Genomic DNA, 18,029 nt, shown 5'->3' with positions numbered 1-18,029 from the left:
ATTTTTTGAACTTCATTTGCTTGCACATTTTCATGATATTTCTCTTTAATTTGCCTTTATGCACATCTTTTGCTTTATTAACTTGGCTTTGTCATAAATATGGGCACGTCCTGTACGGAGGACGCATCACCTTTGAAACATTGTTATTCTTTCTCCTATCACATATTAATCAGGTGTTATTGATGGGCGCGTCCTTTCTGTTTGGACGCGTCTATATAGAATTGTCTGGATAGTGTATTTTTAACGAGCATGATATCATGCTGCACTTGGGCACTTAGATGAGATACAGAGCGTGAGGGGCGCGTCCTCAGCAAGGACGCATCTTCCCTTTAATTATGTTTTGTAAAAATTGAAGAAACATAAAACTGTCGGAGTATCAACCAAGATAACTTGGGCGCGTCCTTGGAAATAGTACGCGTCTCAGTTCCAATTTTACTTGAGTTTTGTTGTTCCCTTTAACATCTGCATATAACTATCAATCAGGGCGCGCATGCAACCAAGCAAATTAACAAGCAAATAACTTTTGGAAAATTTCAAAGTTTTCATTAATAATGCGCTCTGGTGTCAAAACTGCACCAATCCCACGGCTACTATGCTCTGTGGGGAAATTATTTCGAAAAAATGACCCTTAAACTAGTTCTAAGGTAAGTAGTACATGCACTACCCCCTAGGATAGGAGGAATTTATTTAATTCTAGTCTATAGTCTGGGCGTAGCCCTACGTAAAAAGATATGTAAGGGGCCAAAGCCGCGCCTTACTAATAATACTTCCGGAGATGTTCCGTGTTCCAAGCTCGCGGAACCAGCTTCCCTTCCATATCCTCAAGGTGATAAGTCCTTTTCCACAAGATGGCTTTTATCTTGTATGGCCCTTCTCAATTAGCTCCAAATACTCCATGCTGGGGATTCTTCGTGTTCGGCATCACCTTCCTCAACACCTAATCCCCTACCTTCAGCTACTGTCCCTTTACCTTCTTGTTATAATACCTTGTGGCACGTTGCTGATACGCCGCGAGCCTCAGCTGAGAATTTTCCCTTGTTTCTTCCAAGAGATCCAAATAAAGCCTTTGATAGATCTCTGCATCTTCTTCCGTATAACGATCTCTGCGAAGCGATCCCGAACCAACTTCCACGGGAACCATAGCTTCATAGCCGTAAGTCAGCATAAATGGAGTTTCTCCCGTAGTAGATCGTGGAGTAGTGTTGTAGGACCACATCACTTTTGGGAGTTCTTCAGGCCAATTCCCTTTGCGCTCTTCCAGCTTTGCTTTGAGGGTATGCTTTATTATTTTATTCACAGCTTCTGTCTGCCCATTGCTTTGAGGATGATAGACCGCTGCAAACTCCTTCTTAATTTTCAATTCCTCACATAGTTGTCGCAACTCCTTGCTGTCAAATTTCTTTCCGTTGTCAGATACAAGCTTGTAAGGGATTCCAAACCTGCACACAATGGAGTTGAAAACAAAATCCCTGATTTTCTTTGCGGTGATAGTAGCCAATGGCATAGCTACCGCCCATTTAGTAAAGTAATCAAATGCAACCACTGCATATTTGACGTCCCCTTTAGCCTTAGGTAATTCTCCAATAAGATCAATTCCCCACATGGCGAACGGTCACGGGCTTACCATAGGCGTCAAGTGCTTCGCCGGTATAGACGAGTAGTTTGCAAAGCGCTGGCAGCGATCGCATGCCCTGACAAAATTTGTAGCATCCTCTTTCATTGTAGGCCAATAGTACCCTTGGTGCAAAACTTTCATCGCCAACGAGCTATCCCCCGAGTGATTGCCACAGATTCCTTCATGTACTTCACTTAAGATGTAATTTTCTTCTTCTTTATCAACACATCTAAGCAGCGGTTGATTGAACCCTCTCTTGTACAGAACTTCGTCGTACATCGCATACCTTGCAGCCTGATAGCAGAGTCGACGAGCCTTAAACTTATCCTCGGGGAGTGTTCCCTTGTAAATGTAGGCCAGAATGGGCGTCATCCATGTTTCCTTGGGAGCCTCATCCACTTGCATAACTTCTATCTCTGGGATACTAGGAATCTCCTTGATTTCAAGGGGTATGGATCCTAATAACACAACCTCTTGTTGCGACCCCATCTTTGCTAGAGCATCTGTGTTACTGTTCTTTTCTCGCGGCACACATTCCAACCTAACTTCATTGAACATTCCAATCAGGCGCTGCGTGCATCTCAAGTACAATTCCGTTCGTGGGCCTCGCGCTTGAAATCCTTCATTCACCTGATTCACCACCAACTCTGAGTCACTTCTCGCAATTAGGTTTTGCACTCCCATTTCCAAAGCGATCTTTAGGCCATTAATCAATGCTTCATACTCCGCATCATTATTTATTGCATAAAACTTGAAATGAATTGCGCTCATCAGATGATGGCCTTCTGGAGACACGAGTACTATACCCGCACATGCTCCTCCATTGTTAACTGCCCCATCCACATGCAAGATCCACCAGGGATGTGGAAATTCCTCCAAAGACTCCTTAACGTGAGGTGGATGTAGCATCACTAAAGTTTTGTCGTCAACGGCGGAGTCAAATTCCAACAAGAAATCAGCTAAGGCTTGTCCTTTAATCGCCGTCCGGGGCATGTATTCCAAATCAAACTGTCCCAACTCTACAACTCACTTCAGCATTCTCCCTGATGACTCTGGTTTGTGAAGGACTTGTCGTAGCGGGTATGCCGTACGAACTTCAACTCTATGGGCCTGGAAATACGGCCGTAATTTTCTTGATACAAGAATCAGGGCATAAACCAGTTTCTCCATGCTTGTGTAGCGAATTTCAGCGTCGTGCAACCGCTTGCTCACATAATACACTGGTGACTGCTGCCCATCTTCCTCTCTTACCAGAAATGCGCTGATTGAATACTCAGACACTGCGAGGTACAGTATTAGAGATTCCCCATCCAATGGTTTTGATAACATGGGAGGGTTCCCCAGTTTTTCCTTGATCTTTCTAAAGGCCTCTTCACATTCTGGTGTCCATATGAAGTCCTTCCCCGCCAGCTTAATGGCTTTGAAGAATTCCTTGCATCTATCGGATGACTTGGAAACAAATCTATTTAGCGCGACAATCCTCCCAGTTAAACTCTGCACCTGTTTTACATTGGTGCGTGATTTCTTATCCAACAATTCCTTGATCTTTGCGGGGTTGGCCTCAATTCCCCTATGGTTGACGATGAACCCGAGAAACTTTCCCGACTCCACGCCGAACACACACTTTTGTGGGTTTAACTTCATGCGAAACCTTCTTAGAATGTTAAACATTTCCATCAGGTGCTTGATATGGTCATTCACCACCTTGGACTTTACCAGCATATCATCCACATACACCTCCATGGTTCTCCCAATTTGGTTCTTGAACATCATGTTTACCAACCGCTGGTAGGTTGCGCCAGCGTTAATCAAACCAAACGGCATTCCTATGTAACAGTATAACCCTCTGTCAGTGGTGAAGGATGTATGCTCTTGATCGGGACCGTACATCGGAATTTGATTGTAACCAGAGTATGCATCCATAAAACTCAGCAAGGCATGCCCTGCTGTCGCGTCAACCAACTGATCAATTCGTGGGAGCGGGAAGCTATCCTTTGGACATGCCTTATTGAGATATGTAAAATCCACACATGTCCTCCACTTCCCGTTCGGCTTTTTCACAAGCACTTGATTTGTAAGCCATTCGGGGTAGAAGGATTCTTTTATTAGTCCCACCTCCAACAACCGGTCTACTTCTTCTTTTAATGATATCGCCCTTTCCCCGCTCACCGAGCGCCGTTTTTGGCATATGCCCGTACAATTCGGGAAGATATTCAACCGGTGACACATTACTCCTAGGTCGATTCCTACCATGTCTGAATGACTCCATGCGAAGATATCAAGATTTGCAACTAAGAAGTGGGTAAGACTTCCCCTCATTTCATCACCTAACTGGGATCCCACTTTCAAAACCTTGTTCGGGTCATCTTTGTCGACTGGAATATATATTGTATCCTCGGCCGGTCCCATATTTTTGACGGGCATAATGATCCTGGGATCCAAATCGAAATCAAAGTCTCGGGGGTCCTCGACTTCCACTCTTGCATCTGAGGGCGCGTCCCCATGAGTGAGAGCATCTACTTCAGGACAAGGCATGGTTTTGTGCAACGCAGGTGTAGAGGGCGCGTCCTCATTTGGAGGAGCATCAACCTCAATTTCATTTTTACTCTTCAAGGGCGCGTCCTCTTTTTGAGGAGCATCCACCTTGAAGTTATCTCCGAGACCTTGCAAAATCTCACTTCTTCCTTCCAATTTTTCCCCGTTAACCTCCTTCTGCATGATTTTTTCTGCATGGTTCACCACAACTTCTTCCACACTACGGATCCTCGAAATATTCCCCAGCGTTAAAATAGAGTTCTCGGTGATATGGGCTTCTTCCTCCTCGGGGCCTTCTACGAAATAGTGGGCATGAACCTCTCCACTTGGTTTTGTATGAATGTCCTCCGCACCCTCAAATGGAAGACCCTTTCCCTTGTACCTTCTCCTGCGGAATTCCTTAACAGCCTTGTGATAGCAGTCGTGTGACTCGTACTACGACCCTCTCAGACTGCCTACTCCGTTAGGTTTCGGGAACTTTATCATCAAGTGATGTATCGAGGTTATCACCCTGAACGCCCGTAACCACGGTCTTCCCACCAACACGTTGTGCGCGGAATCCTGATCCAACACTTTGAAATCTATCATTTGAGTGACAGACAAAGCTCATTCCCCAAGCGTAACGGGAAGCCTAACTTAACCCATAACCTTTACTGCGTCTCCAGTAAATCCATAGACGTGTGCATCTTCAAAATACATGTCGCTATCTGGGAAACCCAATTTTTTGTACGTGCTGTAATACAGGATGTCGCAAAGCTCCCGTTGTCCAATAAGACCCGATGCACGTTCATTGCTCCGATAAGCATAGTTATTACCAGCGCATCGTTGTGGGGATGATGTACCCATCTTGACTCTCTCTCCCTGAACGTAATATCAGCTGACTCCCCTTTGAATATTTTTGGGGGTCTATCTTCCAAACTATGAATGTTGGTGAGTGGCGGATGTCGTGCCTCTCTCGCATTTCTTTCCAATGCTCTATTACTATCACCAACAAAAGGGTGTCCTCCAAAAATTGCCCTGATACTACCAGCCCTCTGAAACTTAACTTCCGCTATTTTTTTAACATCTTCCACCCACGAGGGCTGTCTTTCATCCTTACCCTTGTCATCGCTCCCCATGCGTCATTTCACCTTATCAATCCATTCTCCCAGGTACCCAGCCTTGATCAATTCCTCAATTTCATCATTTAGGTGACAACACTCGTGGGTGTCATGGCCGGTAGACTCATGATAATCACAATACTTCTTCTTGTCTCTACTCTGCCATGAAGTTAGACGGTCTGGTTTCTTGAAGTTTCCTCTATCCTTATTTAACTCGAAGATATGATCAATGGATGTTGTCAGTGGGGTATAATTGTTGACCCTTCTCTCATAGTTCGATGGCGGGCTCCATTCTCTCCGCGTGTTCACGGTGTTCACCCTATTAGGGCATCTGGCATTCCGTCGATAATCTGAGCTCAAGGATCTATCTCTTCTCTTGGCTCCCCCCTTGGAGTTATGGGTGTTGTCATTCTTTTTTGTTTCTGCAAGCGACTGCTCAATCGCTTTGAATGATTCCGCATGCGCAAGCACATCAGCTAATGACACAGGGTTTTTCCCTTGCAGGTGCTTCCAAAAATCTGTTCCCACATGCAGTCCAGCTACGAGAAGTATTTTCAGTATTTCATCAGTTGCACCCCTTACCAAAGTGGATTCTGCATTGAACCTTTTGAAGTATGAGGTCAAACTTTCTCCTTCCTTCTGTTTCACAATAGCCAGTGTGGTAACTAGTGGTGTGTACTTCACTGCAGCTTGGAATTGAGTTAAAAACAAAGTTTTTATCTATTCCCAGGATGTGATCACACCCGGACCAAGTTTCTGGAACCACTGTTGAGCGCCTTCTCTAAAAGTGGCCACCATGAGACGGCATCGAGCCAAATCAGGTACTTGATATACATCCATCTCAATGTTGAAACACCCCAGGAATTCAACAGGCTCAGAGTTCCTATGAAAACGCAAGTCATTGGTTGTGTTCGTGTATCCTGCCGGCAATTGCGCCTCCCTAACAACAGCAGCAAAAGGAGAAGGGGCTTGTGCAGTTGCCGATACTCTTCCTCCTTCAAGATGGTTGAGCAACCTCTTGAGATCGTTCACATTAAACGTCCCTATTCCAGGAATAGTTTGAACATTAGGTTGTTGGGGTTGCTCCGCGACTTGTTGTGGTTCCCCTTGATTACCCCCCCGATGTAGCGGTGGATCTCGCCACCCCTCGCCCTGAGGCTGCGGTTGTGGTATGTTACCATCTTGATTTTAAACGTTTTCCCGCACGCGAGGTTTCTCTTAACCGCGTTGCGGAATTTCATCATTATTTTGCACTCTTACTTGAATTCGCCCGCCGTCCTGGTCATGAGGACGCGCCCTGGACCCATTACCCGTAGCACTGTGGGAAGCTACAGGAATAACGACAGGAGCTTCTTCAGTGGAGGGTGCGTCATCTATCCTACCATTGTAGGGTGTTCTTTCATATTGGTATCCCATCCTTTCTCGTCCATTCCTCTGATATCCCCGGTAGTAATTCCCGGTCCTCCCTCACGGAGGGGCACACTCATGCTCGCGGTGCCGCACCCTGTCATCCCTTTGGAATGTAGGGGGCACACGCGTGGTATCACGGGGCCTCACTTCTCCAGCGTTTCCTTCCTTTTGCTATTCTACCAGCATCATCCTCAAATCGTCATCCTCCAACCTTATGCCAAGCCTTCTTTTCAAGGTTAAAAAATCCCTTCCTTCCCCATCTTGATTCTGAGTGTTCTCCGCACGACGACGCTCGTTCATCGTACGCCTAGACCTATGTTGGTGTGGCACAACCTGGTTACCAAGGCGAGGCCTTTCCCTACCATCAGTATCCTCATCGACAAGCTCCACAATAGGTTCTACATCATCAGAATATTCCAAGCACCACGGAGTGATTCGTGGGTTTTCTCCGCTGCCCCGGGTATCTCCTTCAACTACTGGCGCTTTCCCCACGGCGTGGCCGTGACGGAGAAAATGACGACCTCTCCTCGTTCTCCGACGCTCCACCGTATTTAGTCTTGAGTGAAAACTATTAAGAGTATCCCCCATGCGGTATAATTGCTCCAAGATATCAGCGTTGCTGATGAGAACCGGAGGTTTCCCCCCACATCCGGAGCTCTCGGTGGATCTGCCATGTTTCTGGGAATGTAGGGTTCATGGCGAATGTAGCCTCCCCCGCCTTCTCCTTCAGATCTGCTATCACTTCCATCATAAGAACTTCCATCACGATTGTAAGACATCTTTTCCTCCTAAGATTACGATCTTAATTAGCAGCCCCTCCTTCTAGCGCCAATTTGTTGACAGAGGAATCTGATAACAACAAAGATTGAGGTTTCTCTCCGGAATTTAGATCTATGACGGTGGTTCTTCGTCGGAAAATCAAGCGGTGTGTGATGGTTTGTGGTTGTTTTAGGCTGAGATTGATCAGAGTAAGTGGTGGCTCTCTTATCAGCTCTCAACTTCTTACCCTCTCAATGTGCCTACGTACCCTTTATATAGGGATCAAGCCTGACGTAATTCTTGTGGAACAGGAAATCTAATGAGCTTAGACTTCTTATTCCTAGGCCCGGTAGAAGCCCATCCAAAGTCCGTCTTCCGCTAGCTTTAGGAATGTCCAACTCTGAGGCCCAATCGCGAAGGCCCAAGGCTCGTCCGTAATCGCAGGACTTCACGGATAGTGCATCTCCCTGTGCAAGGATAACACTCCGCTACAGCTATCTTCCTTGATGTACGGACGCAGGTATAGCCACGGTTCACCCCAAGTGCCGGACGCATCCCTGTCCCCCGAATGAGGATAACCCACCAGATAACAGGACAGGTGATCCCAAACTCTTGGGTGCAAAGTGCAGGATGACTCCAAAGTTCTCCAACGAGGACACCCGTTGAATACAAGAACAGAGTTCCCAAAACACACACCAATGTTAACCCCGCATCCCCAATGAGGACACCCGTTGAATACAGGAGGAGGCCTTCAATCATCAGGCATACCCCTGGAGGCCTTCAAGCTTTTCACGGACATCCCCCTCATTGACCGTCTTAAGGAGGGAATTCTTCAAAGAATACCTACAACAAATATGTTAGTACAAACAATCTCCATTGCCCCTCTCCATGCAAGCTTTGTCCTGAAGTGACCATTGAGACCACATTTAGACCAAGCCCAGGACGCGTCCTAAGGCCCTGGGCGCGTCCTCAACTTATTGAAACCTGTATTGTTTCCTCAGAAACCATCGCACAAAGCATTCCATTACTCAGGGCGCGCCCTAAGCAAGACAGGCGCGTCTCCCAGCCTTGACTTGCCACAAGACCACATTTGCCAAGTCCCTTCACCATGGTTGACGCGTCCACATCTCCTGGGCGCATCCACATCTCCTGGATGTGTCCTTCCCAAGCAATGCACTCCCATGCTTCACCATCACCTGTCCATAAAACATCTTCTAACATGTAGACGCGTCCTCCTTACCTAGACGCGTCCTTACCTTCCACAATGTGATATCGGTCTTGACTGTACTTAATCCGCATTTGACCCGAGTCACTCCAATACCAAATTTTGAATATAACACATATCAAAATACACCACTTTTTAAAAAGAAAATCAAATCTTATTTATAACGTTTTTTAAAATTTTTGTAGGTCTTTATACTCTAATTTACTATGATCAACCTGAAAATAAAACAAATTACTATGATCAAGAGTTCTTGTTAAACAATATTTACAAAAGATAATTTAACTTATCGGACTAAATTCTTTTTTCTTTTTGAGAAAATCGGACTAAATTCTTCAGCATCAGTTGTAAAAATCAGAGCGGAAGATGTGGAGATTTAATTCTCTCCTATATCAATATATTAATGTATATTGAACATATACTAAATAAGTAATAACTTTTTTAATTAGCTAAAAAATAAAATATCAACTAGACATAAAAGATTCTACATCATTTTCAAAATAGTCAATATTAGACAGCCCAGTATCCTATTATTATAGTTTTTCCCCACTTAACTATCGTAGTAGCGTATTATTACATTTATTTAAGAAATGAATAGCCATTTTACTCGAAGCTCTCTCCTTTCGGCTTCCAGGATTTGTTCTCTCTCACTTAATCGAGGGTTTCACTGATTTTTTTCTTACGAGAAGTTCCAATTCTTTATTCTCTTTTATTTTTATTATTTTTTTAATAAAATTTATTTTTAGGGTGCTTATCTGTTTCTCCTCTTAAAATGTGTATTTGTTTCTGCATTTGAAACGTTATGTTATATTTTTGTTGTGTTATGGTTAGATGTTAGATTTATTTGGTGTTGAATATGTTGAAAATAGATTTATTAATATTTTTGGTGATCTGAAAAGCCTTTATCAAATTTGGGACAAAGATGATTATTACAAGAACTATCTTTCACGAATAAAGATCGTTCATCCTTCACGAATTTACACTTTCGGCATGTTTATAATTGATATTTGGCATGTAGATAATTGAGATACTTTTTTTGACATGTTTATAGCTGATATCTGATATGTAAATATTTGGAGTATCGCTTCTATAATCTCAATTTATACGATTGGTGTTTTTGAATACAGGGCTAACAATGATTTTTTTATGTGATATAGTCAATTCTGATGAAGCTATTTTTTAGAGATGTTGGTGCAGTTTAAAATTTTTGGGATGTCTTGGATATAATTTTTAACTTCTAAGATTTTTAAATTTTGTGTATTAAATGATCAAAAACTAACTAATTAATTATTTTTTAGTAAATTATTTATTTTACAACCTGATTATATAGACAGTTAGAGATTTGTCCCGATTATATTATGTTCAAATTAATAAAAACTGTTTTTTGTTTCATATATATATATATATATATATATAAAGTAACTAGTAGAATTAAAGAAAGGAAAATGTCAATTTTGTAACAATTTTCTTATTTTCAGAGTAAAGAATGAGTGAAAAGATAAAATTACCCCGCATTCACAATAAAAAACTCTTAAAAAATATCAAAAATAGGGGTAATTTGATAATTTCATGTGTTTTTGTTCTGAAAGTAAAAAAAAACTCTGAAAATAACATTTTTTTTAAGAAATCCAATTGTTTAACTTGTTAGTTTCCGCAAAGGAATCATGATTCGGGATCATTGGGGTTGCTGCTAAACATGTGCTGTGGGCGTTAATTTTTATTGTAGATCCAGAGAATCTTCAAACGGCCTACCTCAAGATTCATGTTCATTTTATATTCATTTAATTTTTTTTTTCAAATTCATTGTTTAAAGCAGGTAACTCATGTAAATTGACTTTGTCATTTTTAATTGAATTCAGGTTTTCCTTACGAAATGCATGCTGTGACTCCGGTGAGCCTGCGATTAGAGGTGGTCATCCGTGCGGGTCGGGCCGGGTTTGTAATGGGTTGGAACCGAAAAATCTGAACACTGAACCGACACTGGAAGTGAGCGAATCGGGCCGGACTGTGTTCGAGCTTACAGAAGGTAACCCGGATTCGACACTAAACTCGTGTGCGTGTCAGGCGGTTCACGGGTTCGCGGGTTGGAGGCACACGGGCTGGCACGCGCGCTGACGGTTGTGCGGGTTGAACAGAATATATCAATATTTTTTACTATTTAAAATTCGAAATTAGTATATCAATGTTTATTAAAATATAAGCTCCTAATATAATTAATAAAATGTAATACTATTTTCTATTATATTACATATTTTATTCGAAATATTATAATTATAATCAATTAATTTTATTATTTTAAGTTTTTGATTAAAAAGAGCACGGTACCTCTTATAAATATGATGTCATGAATTCAATGAATTTGTTTTAATCTATTTCGCTAATAGAATCATATTTACTGCATTTTTATTGTGGAAACTACCATTTAGTAATGTAATTCATGGTGGGACTAATACAGATGATCATATGCGGGCTGTGCGGGCTGCTCGTGCGGGCTTCGCTTGTGCGGGCTTGTACGGGTTAGTGCCGGTCACGGTTTTTCAAAACTATATTCGTATTCGGCTCGTTTCTTTTGGCGAGTTGGGCGGGTTTGAACCGGTACTATTCGGGCCGAATATTTTACGGTTTCTGTACGAGCCGGTCCCGAATGAGCGGTTCGAACCCGCACATTTGGCCGACTCTACCTGCGATCGTGTGATGTTATTGGATAAAGGTCATACACTTGGTTGTATCTTGTTAACTTTGTTTTACTCTATCCTTCCCAACTCCTGAGTTTTAAAAATAAAAGAAAATTTTATTGAAAAAAAGTAAAAATATTTTAATTATAACTCATAATGATACTCGAGTTCTAAAAAAAATGAAAAAAAAATGACAACAAATATAACTTAAAATATTTTTTACTTTGAAAAATGGGAAGAACCACTCTACCTCGTTATCACTTATGTTTTTTTACTTTTAAAAACTTAGGTGTAAGGACGATATTATAGAATAATATAGATTTTACCTTAAAAATTATAAGTTGTTACATCATCTCCAAAACTAGTCAGGCATAAATTTAGATTAGGTAAAAAGGCCACGTCACATTTGTTGACTCTGCATCATTTAAAATAATCCACGTTATTAAAAATTTCTTGTAAATAACCTAAATCTATTCAGGTGTTCTTTTTACTTTTAAAAATTATAACATATTACTTTAAATTATTTTTTTAATATTAATTAATTGTTAAAAAAATTTAAAATCTGATATAATAAACTATGTTTTAATTATATATTTCAGAATTCCATATAAGTAATGTTTGTTAATTTTATTTTTTCTATTTTTAACTATGTTATATATTTATAATTGTAATATTTTTTTATTTAAAATATTTACTTAAAATATTTACATAAATATGGAAATATAAAAATATTAGCATTGAATATCTTTTTATTAAGTACATGTTTTATTCTCAAGTGTATTGATTAAAACTAACTTAAATTTATTTTAATTATATGTTTAAAATAAAAAAATAATGTATTTTGAATATAACTAATGATTATAGCTAACAGCAGTGTAACACAAATTCTTGCAAGTTCAACAAAATTTTAGATAATGACTTCTTAGCTAATAGGTTTACATGTTAATTTGGAGATAGCTCTTATGATTGTAATTTTAAGTAATCAACTGTGATGACATAATATAACTATATTATAATATTTATATTACATACTTAAACGTGATTTTTTCTTTTAAATACAGTATTTGATATATCTTAATTATTTGAACCAATCACATACTTAAATTAACTAATTAAATAAATATAATATAACACAAAAATTTAAGTGTCAATCCAGTCGGACCAAATTTTGAGAAACCGGATCCAGATACAAATAGGTAGCGTATGGTTTGGATTCTGATTTGGGCTTAAGCTCATAGGCCGAATTAAATAAGTAAACATAGCACAGCAAAAAAATGAACTTACAATGATGTCCTGATTGACAAAGCCCATTTACATTATCTCCAACTTGTAAATTGAAATGATAAATGATAGCAAGGCACATAGGCCAATTACGTTATGTTTTCCCGTTTTGGCTAATGATATTCGCTCGCATTCTAGAGTTATCACAATTATTTTTAGGGAAAAGGAATTTTTAATAAATTTTTTCGTCACCCAACTTATCATATATTTAGAATCTTATTATTCAACTATAATTTTTTTTCTTTTACTCATTAATGTTTGGTTCATATTTTTTTTAATCACTAACATTAGTTTCAGATTTTATTATTAGCATTATGTCAATTTTTTGTAGCATTATTAAAACATAGTGGTAGTCTGTAATATTTTATTGATTTGATATATGTATATATCTTTATATATAATACTTCATATGTCCCCCAAGATGTTTACCTCGGGTAATGAGAGTTTGACACACATTTTAAAATTTCTAAAAGATGTAATTTCATAAATTATTCTAAATTTTATTCTTCTGAATAAAAATTTAACGTTTAAATTTTTATATACAAAAAAAAAATCTTACAAATAAGTTATAAAACAATGTCCATATGAAAAATATCTTGTGAGAGTTGTTTGATTTAATACCAAATTCACATTATTATAACATTATTCTGTTTTTGTGTTATATATATATATATGCAAATACTTAAATACAAACCAATATTAGAATACAAACTACAAACCAATGAAATCCACATGTTTAATCACTTTCCTCTTCGTTTTTAATTTTACTTTTCCCGTTAGTTGGTTAACTTTTTTTTAAAAAATAATTTCACCGTATTTTTATTCATCTCCCACTCATCGATTTGCATAATATTTGCTATATTTTGACGACAAATCAGTATTTAAACTTACCCAAATCAGTAAACTGAAATCAGTACTAATTCCAGAACCAGTACTTTTAGTGATTCTCGTAGACATAATTAGTGATTTATCGATGAAACATATCAAATATGGTATTCATACTGATTGTTGGATGATGTAGAAAAATATAGTGAAGTTAGATTTTAAAAAGAGTTCACTAATTGACGGGAAAAATTCAATTAAAAATGGAGGGAATTACGTGTAGTTGTGTGTGTGATGTGTAATTTGTAGTTTGTATTTTAATTTAGTTTGTATTGGAGTAAGACCCTATATATATACACACTTCTTTCACGATTACATTAGAATGGATGAGTTTATAATTTTGATTCTGGGTCGGTAAAAGTTAAATGCATGAGTTGTGATTAGTGATTTCATTGGGTTTTTAAAAGTGTCCACGTGGAAGTTTGGTAAAATATTGATATGTAACTTTTTAATGTTTTTAATATTTTATGGTCAGTTTCTTAATTTGATTGTATTGATTTTTTTTTATTTTCTTATTTCCCAAATCTCTTACTTCAATTAAAGAAATCTCCTAGAAATTTTAGTAGTATATTCTGCCTTATATATGTAGTAGTTAAATAATCTTAATCTTAAAAGGGTAAAACAGTTGGACTTGTTACTCTTGCTCGGATTATATTAGTATTGTTGACAAATTGGGATGTCTCTTCCTAATAATTTTGATTTTAAGTTTAGTAACCCATCTAAAAAATAACATACGTATATGATATGATTTTATGCGTCTGTTTACAGAAAGTTGACAAAATGCTAATAATTAAATCTGAACCTAATGTCAGTGACTAAAAAAAATCTGAACCTAACATTAATGAGTAAAAGACAAAAAATTATAATTGAGTGGTAAGTTTATAAACACACAATAAGTAGGTCAGGTGACGAAAAAATCCATTTTCCCTTACTTTTATAAATACACAGCAATTCCAATTATGTTCATAGCCGTAAACAAAAAATTCAAAAGAGCTTTTAACAAATTCAGTTAAAAGTTGTGAATTGAATAAAGTGTTTAATAATTTTATGGGACAAATTTTCTTATTTGTGGTCGAGTCTAGTAATATTCAAACAAAACATAAAAAATGGTCACAAAAACATCGAACATAGAAAAAACGAACATTACAAAACTAGAACCTAATGAACTGCTCAAACTCATGTTAAACACTTTAGAAGTTTATTTTATTTTTTTAAAATTATTGAACTGAAAATGTTATTTGAACGCATGTTTCAGAAGATACCTAATGTTGAGCTTAAACTCGGACAATCTTAATGAATGATTTAAATTGTTTATCACCCTAAATACAAATATTAACTAAATGCTATTCCCAATCTCGAAATTTTGTAAAATTGGTTTATATTTAAAATTTTCACTAATTTAACTGTAAATGTTGATAAGTTTTAATTACTAATTTGGAAATAACAAACAAATAAATAACTATGAAAAGAAATATTTATTTTGACAAAATGGAATAACGTGCATTATCATTATACAATAAAAGTGATTAATACTTGAACACACACGAAGCATCTCTGAAACATTATCGGAGTTGTTAAAAATTAAATATGATTGTATTTGAACAGATTTATGATATATTGAGATATTTAATGAACTAATTATTACCATCAAGCCATCAAACTATTTTAATGTACGCCTGTTTATGTTTGTTTTTGAATAATACATGATAACAAATATTCATTTACAAAGGACCAGCCTGTAAATTTGCTTTTGCCTGTTACTGGCGAAATTTGAAACTGAAGTCTTATATTTTTAAGTCATATTTTTTCTTACACATGTGCTGATAACATTTATACAACTTATCTATGTAACAAATAAAAAAAATGTGTTTTATTTGATTTCTTCTGAGTTTAATTTTGTAAAATCACAAATTAGATAAAATTGTTTCATTAAAGAAAACTTTGAATAAAAAATATTACCTAGATCTCACTCATTTTCTTCTGAATTTTTTATCAGATTTGTCACGCAATTTAAGATTACTACAAAATATAGTTCCACAATTTTTATTATTAATCAGTCTATCTAAAAATTTATTATATTTTTATTTAGAAGAAAAACTTTTCTAAAAAAATTTAGACAATCATATTTTATAAGAGTTTTAAACTGTGTGCGAGCCCCGTCCCCTAATATAAATGGGTGAGACAAAAGAAGTAACAAGTAACAGTAGTGAGTTTCTTGCGGTTTTCGAGTCTAAATTTCCGACCTCCAACAATAAGTATGGAAAAATAAATTTTATTGTCAATCAACTAGTTACATTTTTAGAAATTTACCACTTCATTATAAAATATTTTTCATATAATCACAAACATCACATTTAAATTTCATTATTATTATCTATTCTTTTAAATTATCATTATATTGATGACGTGTCTTCTTGTAAATTATAATGCAACGTAATATTAACCGATCAAATATAACTTAACAGGAAATACATTCAATTCACTTATTCATCTTGCTCAGCAACCCAAACTACAAATCTTAAGAGTTATTAAACTTGTATCTGTACTATTATACTGTCGAATTTGTATTTATACTGTTATAATGTCGAATTTGCTGTAACTAATCTTAATCGATTAAAGTATAGCAAACTCAAGATTTACAGTAATAAAATGATATATTACTCGAATTTGCTCGTGTTTATTTTGATTTCGCATTTTAAACTAAAAACTTGAAAATAATCGAAATATTTTGTAAGTATCGTATTTAAACTCCCGTTCTACGATATTTTGGGACTAACACACTATCATCTATTTTTAATTTAAGCTTCGTTAGATATGATTTTGATGTCTAAATCGCAAGTTCAGGTAACAAAATTCCTCCTATTTTAATCTTCTACCTCCAAATACTTATAAATTACTTTTTGATCAGATTGGAGTTCGAATTTAATCTAGATTTTTTAATTCGGCAAGAGTTTGACATTTTATTTGCACACACACATATATATATAAATCATGAGTTTGGGAATCGATTAAGGGTGAAAACCCTGATTTTTAGGTATAAAAGTGGACATGACGAAAAGAACCTCAACGACAAGAAAGAAAAATTAACAGATTAGATATAATCGAATACAAAAGTGGCGTTGGTGACTAAACAAAATAAAGTAATTGTTGTGTGGTAAGTTTCTGTAAGAATAAATAGTTGAGTTATAGTAAAATTCATTTTTCCAAAAGTAATACTACACGCACAAAAAATGTTACGAAAATTGTTACAAAATGATGTGATATGGGTGATGTGACAGTATGCAATAATTAATTGGTGCTATTAGTGTGAGTGACACGTGATATTTTATAATTATTCAGGGAACTAATTTTGTATCCCTTGTACTTTCCTTTCCAATAGGTAATGATATATCTAACTATATATCTACATAAAGGAAAATCATGGGAGGCTGACGCGACTCCTCCAAAATCTGTTATTCTGCGATTCTATTTTCTTTGGTTTTCTAATATTTGTAATATACATTCCAATTTTTGGCGCTTGATAGCGCTTGAAAAAAAAATTCACCTGCAGAAATTGAAAGGACTCAAAGAAAGTGAAGAATTCTGATATTAATTGTTCCATTTCAGTTAAGGATTACTAAGCCCCTTTAAATGTGTTATTTATACGGTGCATATAATGTCATACCCCATTATTAATACAATCAAATCATAAGACAAATTGTGGATCGAAGAAAAAATCAATAGTGATACCCTATGTTCTTCAAACACATTTAGTTCCACCGTGAACATTTTTGATTAATTACTTTTAGCTTCATTTAAATGTATAAATTTGTATATGTATGCGTGCACCATTTTTGTGTATCTAATATCAATTTTTTATTATTCCCGGATATTGATTCATCTTGCAGGTTATGCAGGTCCTTGCAGTTCTTAGTAAGGGTACATTTACCATTTTCATTCTATCATCACACTTACTTTCTAGGTTTATTATTTTTTTATCAGGGAGGTATGTAAAATATAAGTGATGATGTCAAAGATCACTGGAGATAACAATATCATTAGTGTCCCTGATCAAAGTATGAAGCAAGCCAAATGGACATCTGATCCAGGGAGGAGATTAATGAAATGTTATTTGTGGTAATCAGCTAAGCTTGGGGCCAACCCTAAGTAAGTTGTGTTGTTATCTTAGTATGTATTTTGTACTTGTAACACTTAAAGTCTGTAAAAATGCAAAGGAGCAGACTGGAGTCTTTTTCCTGAAACAGTATCAAGCCTAAGGATTCTATCTGGAAGAAGATCAAGAAGATCACGCCTCAGAAGAATTTTGAAGAAGTTTGGAGTTGAATAAATTTGTTTGGAGAAAAATACTCCAAGTCAAGATCTCTACAAGTCACAGATTTAATGTTATAGAGAAGTCATTCGAAAACTCCAAAATGGCTTATCAAGAAGTCAGGAAAGCTACTAGAAAACTCAGTGAGATATCGACAAGTCAAGAAGACATGAAGGTTGGAGATATCGATAAGTCATTTCTTCACTGGAGAACTCAGAGTTATCGACAAGTCTACATTCAT

General features: G+C 36.9%; 1 protein-coding gene across 1 annotated transcript; it reads right to left on the bottom strand.

Moving 5' to 3' along the window:
• Positions 1-1,612: 1,612 nt before the first annotated feature.
• On the bottom strand, positions 1,613-2,608 carry LOC141708414 (uncharacterized). The gene is made up of 2 exons (XM_074512038.1): positions 2,087-2,608; positions 1,613-1,957 (listed from the first exon to the last, which is right to left on the bottom strand). Exons 1-2 carry the CDS (start codon positions 2,606-2,608, stop codon positions 1,613-1,615), a joined length of 867 nt encoding a protein of 288 aa, XP_074368139.1.
• Between the last annotated feature and the right edge of the window lie 15,421 nt (positions 2,609-18,029).

The sequence above is a fragment of the Apium graveolens genome, chromosome 1 (genome assembly GCF_009905375.1).
Source record: "Apium graveolens cultivar Ventura chromosome 1, ASM990537v1, whole genome shotgun sequence".
Taxonomy (NCBI): domain Eukaryota; kingdom Viridiplantae; phylum Streptophyta; class Magnoliopsida; order Apiales; family Apiaceae; genus Apium; species Apium graveolens.
The sequence above is the reverse complement of the archived record's forward strand: the minus strand, read 5'-3'. Positions and strand labels throughout refer to the sequence as shown.